This window comes from Larus michahellis, chromosome 11 (genome assembly GCF_964199755.1).
Source record: "Larus michahellis chromosome 11, bLarMic1.1, whole genome shotgun sequence".
NCBI classification, from domain to species: domain Eukaryota; kingdom Metazoa; phylum Chordata; class Aves; order Charadriiformes; family Laridae; genus Larus; species Larus michahellis.
Window position 1 is genome coordinate 16,746,824 of NC_133906.1, and position 22,527 is coordinate 16,769,350.

Genomic DNA, 22,527 nt, shown 5'->3' on the forward strand with positions numbered 1-22,527 from the left:
AAAAGCCACACACAGACAGTGACCTGTCAAAAAAAAACTTTAGTTCATGAAAGGCAAATAGCTTCCTGCTTCTTTGGACATTTCCATCCAGGCTTCAGGGTGTGCAATGAGCATACCGGGACCCCCTGAGAGATCTCTGATGGAAGCAAGTGTCACATAAACCAAAAAGCAATTCTTGAAATACCTGGCACTGAATACAGCCTACCTAGAAGCTACCACCAAACAATGCCTGGTAATTAGAGAGCTCCACATATCTCTTACAGATTTCAAAAGCAGAGGGCTGTGAGAAATATTTTTACAGAAGTTGCCTACAGCACAGATTAGGAATTATGTTACCAAGATCTCTTCTGAATTTAAAATCATTTCGGTGGGCTATCACCCATCCCTTTATTTCACAGCCAAAAAAAAAAAAAAAAAGAGAATGACTACGATATAGCCATAAGGCTACTGATAATATAAAATGGATCTCAGCTGCCAGATCTTTGAGGTGAGAGAGAAGGGATAAAACTCAACCAGTCAAGGGCACCACCACTAACCTGTGACTCACCAGTCACGGAGAAATGCTCAGGTGTTTAAGAGCAACCTGTGTTTTGGAGTTCAAAAAGGGATACTGTTATTATAATAGACCTTAAACTGAAATATGACTGCAACGTAAATCCCATTTTTCTATAAAAGCAGCTACCCAAAAATGCACGTGCAAGAAAGGAATGATCTGGAACTGGTCCCTTTATCTCAACGTACTTCGGCTTAAAGGGGATAGCTGAGAACAGTCAGAGTCAACGTAAACAGCCGATTAAGTTCCTGCTGAGTAAGCCACTGCCCAGCTACGTAAATCTGGTAGAGAACTGTCTGTGTGCAAAGAGATTATCTCACGTCAGCTATGCAGTCCTTTCCTTCTAAAAGGGTCAAATAGCTACTATCAACACTGTTCTGTTGCAAGTCTGGGTCAGCACGCAAGATTTCCATTTTAGCTCATGAAGAACAAAGCCAGCAGCTGGCTGACATTCCCCAACTCTTTCACAGGTACCATAAACAAGATTACGTCAATCTCCTGGCACAATATGAAAACTTTTCTTCCTCATCTCTTGCAAGACCCCAGAGCGAGGAAAGAAAAGAATAGAGAGCACTGCAAGTTAGAAGGAAATGAAGTGAAAACACAATGAAAAAGCGCGGATGTTGTACAGATGCTGCAGACGTCACTAACACGTCTCACACCGGGGAAGCGTGAAGGAATGACATGGTTCTCAGGCCACCCTATCGCTCACACCTCTAGTGACAGCAACCTGCAGCACAGAAGAGGGGCGAGCTTCGCTGCAACTGGTGTTACTATTCTTGGGAGGACTAGAAGTACAATATGTACTGCGGATCCAGACGTAGCGCAGTGACTTGGGAATGCCTGAGCCACGGCAGGAACAGCTCATTTACTTCCACCGAGCACCAGTTACTTCCTAAGAGCCATCAAGGTCACAGACAGCTTTGAACTGCTCTGCTCTCAGCAGTAAATCAAATGCCTCGAGTACAGTGACAATATCGTCTTATATCTTCCACAAGAAAGATGTATTTTATGGAACAGTGTTACTAGCTTTTCTAAAGGCAGCCTAGCAGTTCAAAGGTGGGGAAAAAACAGAAATAGCATTTGTTTTACTCACAAGAATAGGAGTAATGCTTGCTCTAGTTAACATTTGTTTTACAAGTCTGTATCTGTCATAAAGTGGCTTCACAATATGTCTTTCTTCTCTAGTAACCTAAAGGCAGAGAAACCACAGAATTAATTACACCAGTCACTCAATAATATACAAGCAAACACAAGGCGGTATGCTTCTCATGCCAGGCCACGTACATTCCAGTTAGGAACATAAAACTAGTTTAAATTGTGCGTATGGAATAGGGTTTGCGCAGATAAAGGGGAGCAGAGTAAGTGGGTGCTTTTTCCTCTCTTTTCTCACTTTAACTCCCTATATTTTTCAGGACGAAGTTGTAAAGACTTCCTAAAAAGCTAAGGGAGCTTCAGTAGAAGCAAACTCTATCTTTAAAGACTCATGGAAAAGAGGCAAAAAAGGGACCAAGAACTGGGGGAGAAGACTGTGTGCCTCGCAATGATGATGATTCTACAGAAATGAGAGGGAGGAAAAAAGAAAAAGATGAAACTGTAGAGAGATTTTATCTGATTTACTCTCAATTCTTGGCCACTGTGTACTCAAACATAACAAAGGCTATCCTGAACAGCTACTGGCATATTCTGCCTAAGGGGACTGTAGAACCAGTGCCAGTATCTCCAAGACCATTATTCTTCCTTGGCTTTTAGACTGAAAAGCTTGGTTGGATGGACACGGCAGCGCTGATTACAAAGGTAGTGGGCCAAGTCCAGAAGGCTGATAGAATAACAACTGGAAAGATCTTGTGACTGGACTAGTGAAGCCCATCACTGTCCAAGACAAAAACCCAGAACTTCAGGCACTAATTGCCAGTCACTTGCTCTACCTTCCATACCTCCAGGTACATAAGATACATGCCACAGACTTGGTTAAAAAAAAAAAATAAAAAAAAATAAAACCCACATCTTTTCATTTCCATTTTTGTAAAATCCAGAATAACATTTCAGGCCTTCTCCCATGAAATTCAACAGTGTCATTTATTTTTAAGATTTCTCTTTGCCTCACAGACATATAAGGCACCAAACAACACCAATCACTTTGCAAAATCCAATAATCTACTGATTTGTGGAAAACAGGCCTATTAATACATACACTTTTTTGGTTTTAGAAGTCAATGCAGTAATTTCCGCTGATGGCAACACGGAAACCAGTAGATAACTGTGTTTTGGAGAAGAAAAAAAAAAAACCAACACACCCACAGACCAGCATTAAATTCTGGTATTACTACTGCACAAGAGTTACTGTTGTCTATGCATACATTAATATAGTTTGATGAAGTAAACCAAGCATTACCGGCCGGCCGTGTTGACTTTCATAATACAGGAGGCTTTTCTGGAGAGATGTTTTCTCTTCTACCAAATGGTCCTTTGTCATTTTCTGTCAGAAGAATAATTCACGTTAAATCAAACACAAATCGCTTTAACAGTTTTTCTACATTATCAGCTATACAGATGCCTTAGCCAAACTTAGCTTAGTTAATACCATACATCCCACCTTCAGCCATTTATAGCCGTCCAATATTGTCAGCACATACATGTACGTATTTTAATAAAGAGTGAGCAAGGACAATGTGGTTCATCTTGATCATTTCCCCACAGAGTCTAAAATATGAGGACTTGGTAAAGGGCTGCTACAAAAAAGACATCAATTTGTCGATAAAGTGGTATCTGAAGTGTCTGACAGTGCTCCATTTCCCTCTGTTATTCTCTTAGAAACACCTCATGCTTGTGTGTAAGCATGAGTAAGCACAAGAACCTTGTGCTTACTTTTATATCTTCTGGCAAACATCTCTCAACTCGTTTTTCTTTTAATCTTTTCAAAATGAGTTCAAGCGTGGCTTCCTTGGTGGGCTTCTTCTCTTTCTGCACAACCCGCATCTCATCTCCGTTTTCTTCATCCTCTTGGTCAAGAGAGGAACCAAAGCTTTTTGGAAGAGTGTTACTTCGTGGACGTGTTTGAGGTATGAATTCTCCATCGGAGCTCCTCTGCTTTGCATCTGAAATGCGAAAAATTGCTCAATCCAAAGGTATAAAGGAAATAACTTTGTTGGTTCGTTTAACTGCAAGTAACGCAAAGCTTCTCTTCAAGTGAACTAAAAACAAAGCCCCAAGAAAAATTTGATTTTGAATTTTGAATAGTTTAGAATCTAGAAATGAAACTTTTTTTTACTGTCCTGTGGAATTTTAGTGAATGACTTATACATTTTAGCCGTGTAGATAATTTACGTTTGTAGAAAACCAGAAACTGTAGCATCCCTTACCTTTTATTTGCTTTCTCAATTTGGTAAGTTCAGTCATCCATTTTAGAACTTTTGGATTGGCTGCAATATCACTATAGGAGGGCTGAAAAGTAATATAAAAACTATGTTTTATGAAAACAAACACACTAAATCTTGTTTATGAATACTTCTTTCAGGATTTGGTAGTATTTATGACAGCAAACATGACTGGTAACGTGGATGCCGCTCAGTACCAGATCAGATCTCGGTGCCAACATACGCACAACATTTATGAAAATAAACTTGAAACATGACATCGGAAGTTGAACCAGAGAGTGGTAAAATGCTTCTGTCTCTCCACACATCTCATCTGATATCCCCTCAGTCTCACTGCATAAATGGCACCGTCTGCCCTTCTTTGGGCTCAGGAATTACAGCACATTTTCTAGTATTGCTGTTGCTCAGTTCACTTCTGCAGACAGCGGTGTGTATCAAGATTCTTCTCATTTGCAAACCTACAATTACTCAGTCATGAACTACAAGCTTAGTTAGAACTACAAGCTATACCTTAGCTCTACCATGCAGTCCTTTATACTGAGTGAAAGCAAAAGTGGTAACTTACCTTACTGTTTTTCTCTTTTTCAAACTGTTCCTCAAATTGTTTGATTTTTTTCTGTAATTTCTTGACAAGCTGATAGGGTGTCTTGTCTTCCCTTTTGTCATCTTTGGAGCTAAAGGATGCTCTTCGTGTTCTGTATTGAAAATGTTTTTTAAATGTCATTTAAATAATTAAACGAGTGCAAACAACTTGCATATTTGAGTAACAGATGACTAATTTCAATTTTTTTTCTCCGGTTCATAATCCATTCTTCTCAGGTTTTCAGTCAGGGCTGTTTACTTACTGAAGCAAAATGCTTTGAACTGCTGCCTTCAAAATGTGATGTGTTATTTTTTTCCTCTCTATATAATACCCATAACAGAAAAACAGCATGTAAAATTCAAGCGTAATAAACTACCACACCATTAATTACATTGTCATTAAAACAGTTCAGATCTTTCTGGTGGCTTGGCTACTTATTTAACTTGTTAGATACTCAGTACTTGTTGAAGTACCGGGCACAGAATAAAGCCTAGGCTAGAAACTACCACGGAACAATCCTTGGTAATTAGACAGCTCCACTTAACTGTCTTAGGCAAGTTATTAGACACTTACCTAAAAACCATCTACATCCTCTGTTGGCCTTACTAATGTTTCTAGAGGATGTGAGTCTGGTTTTAAATCACCTTTTGCACTTGTTCAGCTCCTTGACATTTGCTGCTTGTGAAAAGCCTTTTTATTTCAAGACTGACCACGAGAATCTTCTAGTGCGCTTGTTACACGAGGTGCCTGAAAGATCCCTCAACACAGCTAGTGACATCTACGTAGCTCAAGATATTAGAAATACTAATCTAATAATCTACTAGTGTAGATCCTTATTACTTTCAGCATGAGAACAGCTATTGCAATCAGCACTTTTCTGCAGGTCAGTCTTCCGCGTCATTTTAACAGTACTTGTCAAGAATCTTCTGCAGCTAACTGGAGAAAACTTGGGCAAGAAACTTTTTGCATCAATAAATTTATGTCAGACAGAGAATTGGAGACTCCAAACTTGGTCTTTCCTGTTTCAAAATTTCTCATTTTTATGAGGTTATTTCTTTCCTAACAAGCATGGCAATTCTTCTTAAATTCCCTTTCATAGTAACAGTAGTAGAAAGTACAGTTCACAGGTTATTTACAGTTTTGGAGGGTCACACTCCCCAGTGTCACACAAATAACTTGCAGCTTGTTTATTTAAAACTCTACTTTCATACTCTGGGTGAAACAGGCTTGATCCTCTCAACCTGCATGAGAGGACCTGCATCAAGAACCCTACTCTCCACTGTACTGCTATGCCATGCCTCTCCCTCCAACAGCTAACCCTTTCCTATAACCCTTCTGAATGAAGACTTCCCACAGCCCAAATGACGCATCTGCCCAGACCATTACTGCCTATTTTAATTGCAATGGTTTGTATAACCTGACTCTCTTTTACTGGGAGTGGAAAACACACTATGCAAAACAAATCCAAAACTATGCAACATGAAATAGATAGACAAGCTACTGAGGGGAGAAAAAAAAAAAAAAGGAAAGTCTGGTAAACAAAGGATATAAATACTATCTTCAGCCCAGGAAGTGCCATTACAGCAGGCTGTCAGAAGCCCTGACCAAACGTCAGGGAAATCTGTGCAAGCTTGCCCTATTTTTATACTCTTTCCCTCAGTGTCTGCCACTGGCCACTTTGAGAGACACAACACCATCCCGGATGAACCTCTGGTGTGACTCACTATGGCAGATCCTGGGCAGGCACAACAGCCAAATGGCCACATAATGCTACATTTGACCTTGGTCTTGACGAGGGACACGAAGATGCCCAGAGGGCTGGAGCCCCTCTGCTATGCGGACAGGCTGAGAGAGTTGGGGGTGTTCAGCCTGGAGAAGAGAAGGCTCTGGGGAGACCTTAAAGCCCCTTGAGTCCCTCAAGGGGCTCCAGGAAAGCTGGGGAGGGACTCTGGATCAGGGAGGGGAGACACAGGATGAGGGGGAAGGGTTTTAAAATGAAAAAGGAGAGATTTAGATGAGAGATTAGGAAGAAATTCTTTTCTGTGAGGGTGGTGAGCCCCTGGCCCAGGTTGCCCAGAGAAGCTGTCGCTGCCCCATCCCTGGAGGTGTTCAAGGCCAGACTGGACAGGGCTTGGAGCAACCTCGGCTGGTGGGAGGTGTCCCTGCCCAGGGCAGGGGGGTGTAACTAGATAACCTCTGAAGTCCCTTCCAACCCAAATCATTCTATGATTCTATGAATTAATTCATATCGTGAAAACACATGAGGTTCGTCAACAGTTGTATTTCACGCTGGCAGTAACATCTCCTCCTCCAACACCCACCAAATTGCATTAGAAACATACCTAACAAAAGAAAGTGCTTTGGATGAAGAATCTAATGTTTCTGGATCATGTAAGAAACGTTGGCTTTGCCCAAAATCCAAACTACGATGTGACAATATCGGATGGCAGTCCTCTTCCAACGGATGATTAGTCATCCTTCCAGCCTGCGGCGAAAGCTGAGCTTCTCCAGATTCACTGTCCTCCTGCCAAGATTTGAAAGCAGGAAATGGATCTAGAAGATAAAAAGGGGACATAACATGGTACTTTTCTGTTAACAGAATTACAAACAAGAGTAAAAAGGAAACAAAAATACATACCCAATGCTTAGCCTTGTATGCTATAAAGGATGTGGTGTCATACACGAAGTGAATAAAAACATTGAAATACATCAGAAAGCTACAAATTCTGTCATATAACGATTGAAAGAAAAAGGTACTGAAATGAAGTATGCACACTAGGATCCCTTTTTCAAAGTGTATCTTGGGAGTATGCATTTCTGAACAGTTCAACAGTGTAAAAGAGCCTTATTTACTTCTCAGAAATCCGAAGTTAGAAGAATATATTTATTGTCCGTTGCAATATTTTTTCTGTGAAAATTAATTTTTATACCTTATGCATGTACTTCGGAAGATTGTCCTCTTGGTTTTGAAGAAGGTAAGCCTGAAAATACCTCTTTAGGTACAATACCCATTTGCTTAAGTCTTTTTAAAGGAGCGTTGTTGGGTTTTTAAGTTTAAATCCATCTTGACACCACTGAGAAAAAGAGATTTCTTAATTTGGGGAAGGTGATTTCTTTTAAGGCAGGGGATTCCAAAACAATCAATTTTTTTAGATCTCTATAAAAAAGTTAGTTGCTAACATCCCTTACAATTCTCAGATATGGTTTTCTTGCTGTCTAACAAAAAGCTGATACGGCCTTCCAAGCACTTTAATCTAAAATCCCACCCCCCTTTTTGCTTTTAGAAAACATTGCCTATGTTTTCCAGTTCAAACCAGAAATTTGAAAACTGGGTTCAAAGTGTGCAGAACAACAATAAAACCCACAGAGTTTAAAAAAAATAACCCTTGTACCTGCTTTCCATCGTACATTTACTAAGTATTATTGGGATTTTTCATTTTGTTTTTAAGCTATAATCTTGCCTGTTCACACAGTACAAGATACAAGAAGGGGACCTTTTAGAAAAAAGTAAACAAAAAAATTGCAGATCAGAACATTCCCCAGACGTAAGGGACAGCAGGTGAAGGGTTAGTTAGAAAGCAAACCATAAACTATCAAAAGGCAGATAACTGAACGTATGGCGAACCATACTTACCCTCCCCTTCTCTCTGCAGATGCATTGTTTTGAAATCAATGAGGGGAAAAGTGATAGGGCATGGTGCTAATAAAATGAAAAAGAATGGCAAAAATACTAAAGTGAACACACAGCACAGTCAGAACAAACTATACATAACATGTAAAGCAGGAAGATACAGTACCAGGGAAAAACATCCCATCTTTTGGGCCAGGCCCTGAGCACTCTCAGCTTCAAAGCAATTTCAGTGGAAGGTAAGGATGCTCAGTCCTTGGCGAATTTGAACTTTTTACTGAAAAAGGTTTACAAAGAACTGACACAGGAATAGTAAAGACTTTTTGTAGTTTAATAAGAGTCACATGCATCCTCACAGTAACAAAAGACAAGTTCTAAATAGGTTTTTTTGCTCACAGCTGGTAAAAAATAAGAGATGGTGGCGATGTCCACAAAGCAGGACAAATGCAGAAAAAAATACTCAGAAATATAGATCTGCATTTTTGCTTTAAGCCAGCAAGCATTTGATGTTCAAGAACTCTGTTGGTTACAGGCCTTTAGGTTTTCTATCACATAAGCTTTCATAACCCAAATCTTGTAACAAGATTTGGACTAGTATAGATTTCTTTACAAAGCCAATCTACTCCAGTGGAATGCCACAAGGACTTGCAGTGCCTTGGAAGGCTGAGATCCTAATAACCATTCTAAACAGGACTAAAGAACAGCCAAAGTTAAACTGCTTTGCAATGAAATGACAACTCTTGCAAACTGTGACTTTTCTACCAAGCAGCTTATAATATAAATTTATATACAGATATGCTACTTTCTTTTCCAAGAAAGGGTCATAAAGCTATTTGGGTAAGTAAAACCAAAGCAACTTTTATGAGCAGATTTAAGGAAATAATGAAAATGGTAGCCACAAACCTTCTGAGAATACATATTAAATAAGATTAACACAAATAGAGGATGCAACAAAATGTAATGTGCATGTAAGCAATTAATGTAAATAAAGCACTGAGAACATAAGCAGGTTTGTTTCTTGTTTGTTTGGTTTTTTTTTAAACTTTAGACAAAGTTATTAACTTGGGCAACAAGAATGAAAGTCTGGACTCAGTGTCTTTGGATGCCTGTAAATGAACTTCTGCAGGACATGACGTGCTCTAGCCTGCCAGGGCTCAAGAAGGCCAACCAGCAAATATTTTACACATCTAAGTAAGCCAATCACAAGTTGCAAACCTCGTAATTTGTAAAAGAGCTAAAAGGGAAGGATGGATTAACGCAGGCAATTAATTTGGCAAACAGTCAACACTGGTGACAAATTAACAGTAAGTTATTACCGTTTGAGCTCCAGGACAAAGTTTTATGTGCTGACATGCTGCAACTATATGCTGCACTGTTAAACTACGTACATCCCAGGTACACTTCACTAATTTTAATGCTTGAAACACTGCAACCAGAAGTAAAGTGCAGTCATTCTTTGTTACCAGTGTCTTACTAACATTCGACTGTGACACTTACAGGCACCTCAAAGAATAGCTGTCACTAGAACAGCCTGGTGGAAGTTAAAACCTCATCCCTGGGTAGTAAATCTGTACTGTATCTAACAAGTTGTATTTGCAGTTTTTTAAAATTGGAAACGAGTGGACTGTGGTCATTGTACTGTCGGTGACAGTTCACAGTATTTTAGGAAACTGTATCACTTGCAGTTTTTAAGGTGTGATGATTCAGAACATCAACACTAGGCAGAGGAAACAGGATATAAAGAACACATAAAAAGATAAGAACTTTGAAAAGATATTGACAAGAGTGTTTTGCGGTGGTTACAAAGGGGTTATGTTTTTACTCAAGTAAAACAACAGTCTAAACAGTTATTATCAGCCATTTGAGCAACAAAGTTTAGTAAAGTCACGAGCTTAGGGGCTTGCTAAACCTGGAAGGCCATGACGAATAAGGTTACAAACATAAGGAATCCTGTCTGAGAGGAAACTATGTTTCAAACGCTTTGCTTTTCCTAAAATCCCAGCAATGGAAGGGGCACTAAAGTAATATCCGTTTGCAACTTTAACTTTTATTTGAAAATTTAGAGCTGTTTCAAGTTGTCCAATGACATGGAAATCAACATCTGACATTCCTGATGTTTAAAACAAAACCACCACAGATTTTTCAGAATAAATGAAATATAAATTGCTGTGTTTAGTAGCTTAGTGATTATAAGTCAAATTTAGCTAGTATTAGAACTTCAGTAGCTTACATTTAAAAAAGAAAAAGAAAAAACAAGACACAGTGTGAATATTAACTGTATGACATAATCAGAGAAAGTGGTTTTAAGGTCGTGGATGAGAGACTCAGGGTCCTGGGAACCATAAGTCAAAAACAAAAACAAAACACATCTACCCTCCCCCCCGCCCCCCCAAAAAAACCAAACCCAAAACCAACCAACCAACAAAAAAAAACCCAAACCACAAACAAAATCCACCAAACAAACCTCTAATATGAAACTTTGGCTTTTTTGCTTTCCTTAGTTGCTCCTTTGAGTATTTTTTCTTTACACTTTTTTAAGATCCCTAAGTAAGTTGTAGATAGTTCTGAGAAAAGATGGGATCTATGTCATGACTTGGTCAATCTTACCATGTGTGCAGGAACATACTATACTGATTGGACTAATAAAAAAAAGTGCAAGTTGTCTGCTGCTTCTGCTTTGTCAGATGTTCTATTTATCATCACTAGCTAACTAGATTGTGAACTAAAGGGTGAAAATTACCTTCCCATTTGTCACCATCAGATACATTCTTCAGATCTAGACGTGGTACTTGGACACCCAGAGCTTCCTCAGAAACATTAACGTTGCCAACCCCTGACACCTCTGAATCAGTATTTGCATTAAGATCACAAGTCTTGCTACTGGAATCCTGTATTTAAACAACAGAGGAGACAATTTTATGGTTATTTGGCAACTGGAAATCAGGTACTTAATCAGTGTCAGTTCCAGCACCTCTGGAAATTTTCTGGAGGAAAAAAAACCCCATAATATTAATTTCTTCTTTCCTAACTCAAGAATTACAAAGAAGCTTCTCTCCACCCCCACCAATGGTAGTCACTTATTTGCATTACAAAACATTCCTTACACCAGATGCATAAGTCTAAGCTTGCTCTGCTGCCAAGTTTTCTGAAGCTCGATGAGAGCTCTAACAGAGGTTTTGCAAACCTTGCAGCAGGTCAACCAATGTAAGATGTTAAAAGCTAAAATTATTGTTTTTCTTCATATCTGCATTTCATGTAAGTTTACTAGATGCAGTGTATCTGTACACAAATGAAATCATAATCTTACCAGAAACATCTCTGAAGATATTGTGTCATCGCCACCAAGCAATATACTATTTTGCCTAAAAAAAAAAGACACAGACCTAGTTATGATTTTAAATACAAATTCCTAATGGACAGTAAATACTTTATATTCCCTGTACATTTTATTCTTACGTACCCTAGTCCAGTTTTAGCAGATGTGCAATGGATTTCCTTAAAGTGATAGTTCAAATCCTGGGGAGCAAAAGTTATGTTGCCTTCCCTCCCCCACCCCGCCTCTGTTCTTCACACAGAATTTCAAGTTGAAGCATGTAAACAACAACTGGACTTGAACCAAGCTGGATATAAAAACAGCTCCGACCTTTATTCCCAAACTGGGAGCAAGTATTTTAAAACTCAATTTCACTCAAACTGAAATTTCAATCAGTGCTGAACTCAAACTGCAAATGAACTTAAAATTTTCTGAAGAGTCACTATTACCAGCATTAAATGTTCAATCATTAAGAGCAATAAAACGTGCCAGAGCATTTTAAAGAAAACAACTACTACTACTTCTGTTTCTCTTGCCCAGAACATAGGGTTATTCACAAGAAAAACGTGATATACATTATATAGGCTTGTACTTATTTTCTCTTTTAAGTGCATAAAGTTCCCTGTCTTTTATATCATCATCATAAAAAGGGAACTCCATCTCATTCTCTCTGTTTTCACATGTGAAAAGTTTTGTATTTAGTTTCACCTCCCTTATGTTACACTGTGCTGACACAAATCACCAGTTTGGTACACTTACTTTTCAAAATTAAAGTTACACAGTCTACCATGTAAGTGACAAAAGAAAAATACATACCTTTCACTATTATTTTCTCCATTAACATCTGCATCTTTATCACATGGTTCCAATAATACATCTGCAGTCTGTTGGCAAAAAGTATGTTTAGAAAGATTAGGGAATGGCATTCTTAGCTGAAAACATTTCTGTAATCATCGCTGACCACAAAAAAATCTCAAGAACTAAAAGCACAGCTTTTCGTGTGGGGGTGGGAGTCATACTTTTTAACCATGCAATATTTTTAGATCTAAAGTAAGGCCAGTAACCAGGTGTTTTAATCACTAGAATACAGACAGACAATTACTTTCCATCTGCAGACAAACAATTTTCTATTATTTCTTTTAAAGACTAACACCAACAGTTCTACTGCAAATTGTCAATCATAGCATGAAGTTTGGGGTGACCAAAATCATGGCAGTAAGTATATCCCAGTCTCAAAAACAACTGACTTGGATGCAGACTTCTGCTCAGCATATATGAAATGAAACAAGACTGACAGACTTTCTAAAAGGAGCTACTAATCCCTGTCACTAAATAAAGCAGCAACAGCACTTTATTTAGGAAGGGGATGAAGAAATGCTGGCATTTCTGTGACACCATCTCACAAAACAAGTTCAGATGAATACATGTCACCATTTTGTTCACTAAAAGTTGGCACAGGACGACCGACGACTTTAAGCATTTACACCCACCAAAGCCCAGTACTTGATTTCTTCCAAAAATGTCTTATTTGGGAGAATAAAAGAATTTTGAAATATAAAATGTCATTCTAAAATAACAGATTACATCTGGTTTCAGACTCAAGAACTTCTCACAAATGCTCTTTAAAATGTCTGAATATAAAATAAAAGTTACCTGGAGAGTTCAAATATACATAACAGGTGCCAGTTTTACACTGCTGACAGGAACATTCACCCTTATCAGACAACACTTCATTTTTCTGTTTACGTTATTTCAGTCCTCAAGCCAAATTCCAATTTGGGGAAACAATTTTTAATTCGAGTGCATTTGTCATCCTCCTGCAGATTATTTCCACCCTAGAGATGAGCTGTGCAAGTCTTGCATAGTCACACTTACTGCAATTGTGGAAACAGCAGCTTCTGTTTCCACTGCAGACCCAAAGCAGAGCTCACGTGCACATCTTTTGTTTCCTATAACCCTACATGACCCTCTCAAACTCCTTTCATACAGAAGAACCAGTAGATTTCCCTTTAACATCTCACCGGATGGTACAACTCTCCAATAATATTGCAAGTAGCGTACTAACAAGAATGTAGAAACTAACATTGAAAAAAGAAAACTTCACCCCAGAATGCCACCTTACCGCTGGTACCAAAGCAAAAAAGGACAAGAACGACATCAGGTATGACAACAGAAGCACAGCTGCACATGACCACGTGCTCCCGAGCACCACGTTCCCCCTTTATATTCTTAGCTTGGTAACATACATTCGAACTCTGAAGTGCACGTACTGCATAAGGGTAATTCACATTTCTCAGCTGCTCTTTGAAACCATTGGAACTGCATAAAATGCACTGAAAAGCCACCAATTTGCAATTTTTGTTTCTCCATCTACATTTGTATTTTCCAAGTTTTGATTTCTAAAGTTCAGCTTATATTCTAACTAGGAAGTCAGGAGAAAGTAAAGTGTTAGGAGTTAATATGAGAAACTCACTCTCTGTTGGTTTTGAAAGCTTTCATTGTCCAAAGACTGAAAATCTAAAACAAATATTACAAATAAAAGAAGACTTACAAAAACCAGTCAAAAAAGACTGATGGCAGAAATATGCCACTCTACCCTGTGCTTTCAACAGAGCTCTTGCAAACATAGTATTCACCTGAACTGGATAAAATATCATCTAATTGCAACACCATGTTTTGGGCATTTTGCGCTATAGGATAACAATCTAGTAATTTTTTTCTAACAAGATTTGGCACTAATGCATCAGTAAAGAACCTGGAGAATCACTACATTTTGTGAAATTTTAATTTACCAAATGGGATTCTAAAACAATATGCTAGTTTAGTGGGAACAATCGAAAAATTTGGCTTGTTGGGTGATTCAAAAGACTCAGTTGGGATCCAAGAAAGCAAACAGAAGGCTAGGAGAAGAATACATTACAATAGTCAGAAGTGCTACGGCAACATTTTGTTTTAATAAAAACATAAGATTCCAGACAAGTCTCACAGTTTCACTACACTAAAGCATCCATTTCTGTCTTTTCAAGTTCACAGACCCATTAAATTCTTCTGGTTAATTTACGTCTTCTAACAATAGGTTTGCTTATCTAGTTATCTTCCAGGAAGCCCTCAGAAAGATTTATGGACTCACAGGCAAGAAGCTAAAAACCACTGTAGAAAGTTCTCTACGTATGAATAGCAAATCTCTCTACCCACAGAATTCATCATTTAGATTTATGACAACAAAAGTTTTACCAAATAAATAAGGAACTATAGATTTGAACTTTTCGTTAGAATTGCTTATTTGACAGCTGCAGATGTGCTGTTTCATACAGAGCAGCAGAAACTACGTTCTCTTGCATATTACTGTTCTACTTGATTTCATTTTTGTCAGCACATATCTTACAGCATTGCTTCATCGCATAAAGATACCCTGAATGAGAGACCAATGTCTTCTTGCTAATAAAAAGTGCTGGTACAGTTCAGGCCATCATTACAAATTCAGGCCGTACGTACTACAAACCTTCACATTTGATTGTATGTGAAGATCTAATAATTTGCAGCTCAAAGCAAAGCTGAGGAATGTTTGTTGTACAGGGCAAACAATTATTTCAACATTTAGAGTTGCTACGCTACTGGGTTTCCAACCAAACTGCGCACACTACTTGCTTCTTTCAGTGATATGACTCTACTCCGTTCAATTCAAACATAATCTATAAAAACAAAGCCAAAATTAAATCTATGACACCTGATTATCCTGTGGTTTGTTGTTTACATTTTCAGTTGCTTTCTAAACTTTAACAGCAACTTCAAGTATCATTAATGTTGTATTTTCTGAGTAAAACAGCTTTTAAAAAAATACAACTAAGTATTTTATTTTTACAAGCATGTTAGCATCACATCGTGATATGTGCTCATGCAACACTCTAGACAGATTTTTCTGCTTTAGAATACAAATAGTTGATCTTGATACATTTCAAGATGACAATACTGTGTTGAACCTCTTCAGGAGGTCACAAGTCTAATTTTCTTTCTTTTTTCTTTTCCTGAACACCTCAACGGTATGCATTCTAAGTGTACATGTCAGTATGGAGGGACTCAAGCCATCAGCACAGCAGAAGTCAAATATATAAGCAAAGAGGTCCAAGGAGATGTAACAGAACCTCCTTCAACTAGAAAGGAGATGAAGATGTGTTGAGAAGGGCATCTAGGCCTACCATAGAAGAAACCGGGAACAGTGCGAAAAGGCTGTAATTAGCTAATTACAAAGCCACACCTTCCTAGCACAATAGTCAAGAGGCTGCAGAGTCTCAAGGTGACTGTTACTTCTACCCTTTCTTGATACAGCAAAAGGTGTGACTAACTCTGGGCTATGCTACAATCACAGCTCTAGATCTTCTGCTCCTCAGGAAGCCTTTGCTAACACAGATGCTACTCTAACCGGTGCTATGCTTGCTGATATACTGACTTACCTGAGCAGAAGGAAGGGCTGGTACCTGTGAAAGACCAACAGAAAAATATTAGTCAGGGTCCAAACAAGTTGCACCAAAGTACACAAAAATTTCTGTGTGCGCGAAACGTGCACAGCAGAGAAGACAATTAACTGCACAGAGCAACAGCGCCACGTAAGGCTACACCAGAGCCATTAGGAAAACCTGGATCTCTAAAGCACTTTGCTAAAGTCACAGCAATTTATGATTTTCTTATACAGGAGGTCTTCCTCTCACCTGAACGCTTTCTTCTTCCTCAGTTACAGTATCATGTTTCATAGCTTCACTGTCTAAATCAGTGCAAACCAATACTTCAGAGCAGTCTCCTGTGTTCTCACTGCTACCAGTGTCATTATCTTCAATAACATCATTCCTAAAGATAAGAACAGAAAGACTTTAGCAACCTGTTGTTCCACCTCTAAAGAAAAAACGCCACATTTTTTTGTGTTTTCCTTAAACAGTATCAAACATCAGGTCAGTTACTCTGACCAAAGATACTGGTAATATCTACAATTTGAATCACCTGTAAGCAAATTTAATTATTTATGTAGTTTATATATACTTATGAGGTTTTCTACAACAGCACATGATAGACATATTAAAATGTATTTATTTGATTCTTGTATTAAAGGTCAGGCATACATCCCCCACTTATTATGCTGCCCTAAGGAATAAAAGCGCCAACAGCCAGAAACAACGACATATTGAAACTCCCGCAACTCCATAAAGTTGCTGTGGCTACACTCCTCCCAATACTGAAGCCAGTTAGTTTACAGCTAGTATCACTATGTTCCCCTTCAGTGAGAAATCCCATAATTTCTAACATTTAATCTTCCTAGAATTCAATTTAAGGCTTGTAACAGTACCACCAGATTAAAACTAATTTACACTGTATTTATGTCCATACGTTCTTTACATGCCACCATCCCTGTTCCCACATGATTCTGTAATTCATCACAAGCCTTTGACTTCCTTGCCTTCCCTCTTCGTGCTCACAAAGAATTCCAAACTACTTTTAAAAAATTCCCCTCCTCTATCAGATACAGATACTAAACAGGATGGTTCAGAAATTAACATTTTAACTCTTTTTTTCTTAATTCTGGCAATTATTTTAATTTAGTTCTAAGAAATTTGCACTGGATCGCTGCATTCTTTAGTTCTTCATTTAACTGTGTATTTGCCTTGTGCACAGTCTGCTGGCGGCACTGCTTTAAAGGACCCAGACAACCTCTATCAAGAACGCTATCATGTAACCTCTATTACGGTTAATCCACAGTGGAACGATGATCACAAGCATTTGAAATAGTCACTGTGCCAGAAGAGTATATTGGTTTCAAACCTGCAGTGACAGTACTTTTAGCCTCTGCTTCTGTGAGGTCAGCCAGCCTTTAAAGCACTTACGCTGTAACTGAAGGAATTCAGCTACAACAGGTCTTTCAGGCAATTATCCACTTACTATTAATTACTTCAAAGGCATTAAATCACTAAAACTCAGTTTTAATTGATCATTACCAGCAATGATCATTACTTTTATGATCAACTGCTAACTTTAGTCTGATCTCTTGTCACAGATAAGACTTCTAAAAACAGTAAAGATCGAACAATTCAGAAAACAGCATCTGAGTCTGAATATTTCTCTTATTTCAGGCTCTGAGCAACAAAGGAATTTAGGTACTAAGTCCTACTTAACTACATATTTTTGGAGTTTGGGTATTAATCATGACTATTTATTTTTAATAAAGCACCAAAACATACCAGCTTCTCAATGCTGCTGTGGCAATCGCTACACTCATAACATGGCAAGATTTACAAGAAAAATAAAAGCTGATCAAATGAGGCTGAACTGCTACGCAAATAGACCCACAGAACTCATTCTATGCATTTTTAGCTATTTTGTTGACAGTGGCAGACAGAGCAGTAAAATAGCGATGTGGAAAGATAGGGTAAAGAAACCGAAACAGCATCTACAATAGCTTTCATATGGTAAAATTGTGTCGTAAGTAACATCGGTGAGATAAGAATGAGCGCACTTGCGTAAATTTAAGTTCTTGTCCTACTTGCACAGAATTCAGCAGTCAAGCAGTTATACTTCATGACATTTTTAACTGTAAGATCAATTTAAAATATTTGCTTCAAGAGCTGTTGATTACTGGCAACTGACAGAAGTTGATTTGGTTTAAAATACGAGATAAGTTGAAGTTAATAGCAAAAGTCGTTAACTTTTGCTTTGGGTTGAGGTGAGTGACAGTTGGTTTTGGAAGAGTTAAGACATACAATCCTATAGAATTCATTACAGATAGAAGAAAATCTTACTGGTTGTTAGATCCTTCCTCATCCCTGCTGGGATTTTTTGCTTCATTGTTACAGCCCAGTCTGTGTTGCTGTATATGTTTAAGATCGTTATCTAAGCTGCTCTGCAGGTCGAAAAGGTGCTGTTCCACAGCTGCTCTAATTGTTCTTTCTAAAATGCTAAAAAGAAAAAAGACACAAAATTCATATTAAGTACTCTTCTTTTGCATTGATCTATGCAGAAAGGCAGAGATAACAAACTTTACACACGACAGGAATCTTTGATGACAAGTACTTCAAGGCAAAAAGAGACTAACTTTTCCAAAAAGGCAGTGGAAATTACCGCACCTACTATCTTTTATTTCATAAGATTTACATAAAGTATTATGAAGATTATTAACAGTATTTTAAGAGCAATTAACACATTACAATGACTAACTTATTTTTTGATAACTATACACAAAAACTTATAAAAGCTTAATATATTAATGTGTAAAATCCTGTGTCAGAATCAATCCTGGAGCAGATTCCACTTCAGGAGGGGTTACAGCCAGTTATGCTGAAGGGGGCTGTAATCTTAAAAGACAAGAGCCAACCAATAGCAGAGACAATGCACAAGTACCTGATGAAGGACGCAGGATACACCCAAAGATACATCAAGAAAAGAACAGCATTCTTTAAAAACAGACTGCTCTGCTGAGTGCTTCTTAGCCAGCTCATCCAAAATACAATTAGGCCTATAAAAACTCCTCCTGGAAGAATCTTAAACTACTTCACCCCATTTTTAACTCTGTAATTGTGCGTTTATTTTTCCTCCGCATTTATACACACAATTCCACTGAACTGTACTCAATATTAACAACTAGAAGTGGTGCTAAAAATACAATGTAAATGCTATAATCGTTTTAAAGTCAAACACCTATGATGTATCTAAGTATAAACCCAAAGCATTCTGGAATCTAGATTCTACCATACTGTACTCTCCTGCTTCTGCTGTCAACGACACTGACAGATATTAGGTTTTTCCTACCTTAGTGTTAAATGCCACAAGTGAAATACTTCACACTAGCACATGTTCATTCATAACTGCAATCAAACCTACTGCATTTCTTTTTCTTGGAAGAAGAGGTATCTTCTATGCGTGTTCTACTAACAGCACAATTCAAACATTTTATATTTTCATTATACTTACTCTGCAGAGGCAGGCAAGATACTTATGGGAGAGATATGAGCACTGCAATAAAGAAGAAATAAGTTAATGCAATGCAAACACTTATCACACTAAATAAAAGTCTTGAAGTCAACAGAAAGCAACTTAGAAAATACTTAAAGACTGCATGTAATGTGGCTAATAAAAGTAAATATGTAAAGAAAACACTGATTTGCAGTCCCTTTATTATTTAGATAAAGAAATCTGAAAGAATGCCATCATAAGACAGAAAGTTGTAGAAGGAGCAGTGCAGACTTCTGTCTCTCAAGAGCCAACACTCAGTACATTATGAAGCTGTAAAGCTGTCGGATGTATGGTCGTTCCCATGGGAAACACTAAGCACTTAGTCTCCAAAGATTTCCTGACACCTTGCTTAAGAATGCAGATTTTAACCTTGCTGCCTAAAGCAAATTCCAAATTACTGTTTTCCTCTACAGCTGCAATTCATAGAGGTTCTTCCCTGCCTCTCAGACTGTTGCATAATTTTATTTTGCAACGTTCAAGGTACCTGCACCACTCTCCAAGGACAGCTACGTTTCAGGTGCAAGGCAAGTACCTTCCAGAGGTTTGGAGACACGAGCTAACCATTTGTAAAGCATTCAGAAATCTCCTAGCACAAGCCACTTCAGCCTAGAATGTTAAAACTCCCTGAGGAGGACGAAGGGTGGAAATCAGTGCAACTAACACAAGTAAGTTCAAGGAAGCTAACTCGTGTATGCGCTCCCTCTTCAATTTTCCATTAATTTGATCAAAATTCTGTCATTATAAACAGAATATTTAAGTGTTAGACAAAGTGGCAGTAAACATGCAAAGAATGAAATAAAAGAAGAATTATGTATTTTAAATGGCAATGAGTTGCAACTTACAGGTCTTATTCAGAGAAAAATACTAACTTTACTTCAACTAGGAGGTGAGGAGGGAGTTAAACAAATGCTTTTTCTTCCTATTATATATAACTAATCTCAAAAAGCTGAAAAATAAAATTATAGTCTATTCTTTACCATGCGACAACATCGTTGGCAGCCAAAGTTGATTTTAAATATTATTTTCATGAATGCATAAAGTAAACCTTGAAATACGAGGGACGTTGCCCCTCCACTGCAGAACTGCACAGGTACTACCTCTGCAAGACAGCTTTGACTCATATTAGTCTGTACACAGTCTCTCTGCTTACCCAAGAAGAGTTTTAATACAGCAAGGAATATCTTGGTTAGATCTTATCAAGTTTATTAGTAGTTCCACCACCAGAGAGGTAAGATAATTAGACCACCTCAAGCAGATTTTCTATTTTTTCTTCCTCTAAGTATATGAAATACAAGCAATAGAAGACTTTCAATTAAGCACCAGCTGATAAGGAGTTAAAAGTATTTATTTAAAAGTAATTATGCCTTTTTGTCTTAGACAACTTGTACTGGGTCAATAGCAAAGTGCACTGTATTTAAACACCAGTGTGGAACAACTGAACAAGCAGGTGTTCACAGAAGTTTTTAATTATTTTTTTTCTTAATGGAAACTTGACTTTGAATCAAGCGCACTTTATGATTTGTGTGTCTGTTTGCCTAGGTGGTGAAAAACCAAAGCAGATCTATTCCAAATGCTTTGACAGAACAGGCAGCTCTAAACTACTATTTCAAAATAAATATTGCCACATAGCTTTGGAATATTAAAATACCTGATGTAGAGGCCAGATCCTGCAGCCGCTAATTTCAAAGCTGCCGGATCAAACAACTGAGGGTGAACATACTGGCATTTTGTTTTTTCTTTCAAACAGAGAAACGGTAAGTTTGCAACTTAAGATATTTACATTTCAATGGTATTTCTCTGCACAGTACAGCATACCCCTACTACTTGTAGACAGTGTTTTAAGTTTTCTGATAAACAATTTTTGTTTTGACAATACTTGAAATGAAAAGATGAAGACACGAAGCTGTGAATAAGATCAGCCCCACGAACCAGATGAGAGGAGCATAAGCAAGAACCTCAGAGAAAAAAAAGTAAGATTTCAAAACAGAAAAAAATGTTGTTAAGTATCCAATCTCAGTATTTTCAGTAAGTTCTATAAAGGATGCATTATAAAAGGTATGCTTACTTTCTAAAAGTACTAATACATATTTGTACAGATTGAAATCTATTTACTGTTAAAACACAGGCACTCCTAGGACAAATTGGGGTGGGGGGGGGGGGGGGAGGGCGGGGGGGAGAAGGGGTTCAGAGCACAGAACACTGCAACACTCTAGTTGTAAAAGAGAGCAAAAACAATTTCAGTCAAGGGCACAAGTACAAATACTATTCATAGGAAACTGATGACCTGGAATCCTTTTATTCTCCCACTTGAGACAATGAGGAACTGTGTCAAAAGTGGGGAGAATCAAACTCATCTCCGAAGAATCCAAAAGATTTCCGACACAGTTCACAACAAAATTTTCCATCTTGCCGCGTAACCTTCAGCCCCCAGCGTTGGATCATTCACCAGTGCTTTTACTAAACACCTTTAGATGCATTAGAGGTACTCAGCAAAAGATGTGCATAAATCAGCAGTATTGCAAAGCCTGAAAAATCCTCTTACTACGTAAAGAGTATCTTTCGTCTTCAACTAATCACTTTAGCAATTAAGGACTTTTTGAAAGAAATGTGTCAATCGCTCTTAGCTGAAAATACGGGACAACTTCCCAACCGATGTACCACCGTTCAAGGATACTTTTTAAAAGCTGTAATTTATACTGCTACACAGAGTCTTAAACGCAGCATGACACAGCAAGACACAGAAAGGTAAACATCTTTGTTTCATAACGCTAACCCCCTCCCTAGAATCCCTTTTGCACTGTCTCCCGACCCATAGAAAGTCTCATAAAAAACATACCTTAAGATAGAAAAATACATTAACAAGAGATAAAACATTTCGAAGTTTTTCTTGGTAATTTACTGACTGTACATAGATTCTGATTTCTCGTTAAAAAAAACCAAATCAGTTGTGACATTATTTCACTTCCTAATGTCTCCAAAATACATTTAATCTGAGACAATTTTAAAGTTAAAAATAAGGTCTCATTTGCAAGCACATCAAAGCCACATTTGCCTTTTATATATTTACCTGTGCTGCAGAAC

At 37.9% G+C, this 22,527-nt stretch overlaps 1 protein-coding gene across 10 annotated transcripts in view; it reads right to left on the bottom strand.

Moving 5' to 3' along the window:
• Positions 1 to 22,527, bottom strand: part of FAM13B (family with sequence similarity 13 member B) — a 52,812-nt gene that overhangs the window by 5,100 nt on the left and 25,185 nt on the right. For 4 of the 10 annotated variants that reach the window (XM_074604413.1, XM_074604412.1, XM_074604414.1 and 1 more), the window contains 14 exons: positions 19,405 to 19,446; positions 18,237 to 18,392; positions 16,161 to 16,296; positions 15,906 to 15,929; positions 12,271 to 12,338; positions 11,449 to 11,503; positions 10,882 to 11,029; positions 8,148 to 8,213; positions 6,856 to 7,066; positions 4,496 to 4,625; positions 3,916 to 3,997; positions 3,422 to 3,651; positions 2,949 to 3,032; positions 1,650 to 1,745 (listed from right to left, as the gene is read on the bottom strand). In XM_074604413.1, coding sequence (XP_074460514.1) covers positions 1,650 to 1,745; positions 2,949 to 3,032; positions 3,422 to 3,651; positions 3,916 to 3,997; positions 4,496 to 4,625; positions 6,856 to 7,066; positions 8,148 to 8,213; positions 10,882 to 11,029; positions 11,449 to 11,503; positions 12,271 to 12,338; positions 15,906 to 15,929; positions 16,161 to 16,296; positions 18,237 to 18,392; positions 19,405 to 19,446 — 1,528 coding nt within the window. The remainder of the gene's footprint in view (positions 1 to 1,649; positions 1,746 to 2,948; positions 3,033 to 3,421; positions 3,652 to 3,915; positions 3,998 to 4,495; positions 4,626 to 6,855; positions 7,067 to 8,147; positions 8,214 to 10,881; positions 11,030 to 11,448; positions 11,504 to 12,270; positions 12,339 to 15,905; positions 15,930 to 16,160; positions 16,297 to 18,236; positions 18,393 to 19,404; positions 19,447 to 22,527) is intronic. The other 6 variants (XM_074604416.1, XM_074604417.1, XM_074604420.1 and 3 more) reach the window with 3 other exon arrangements.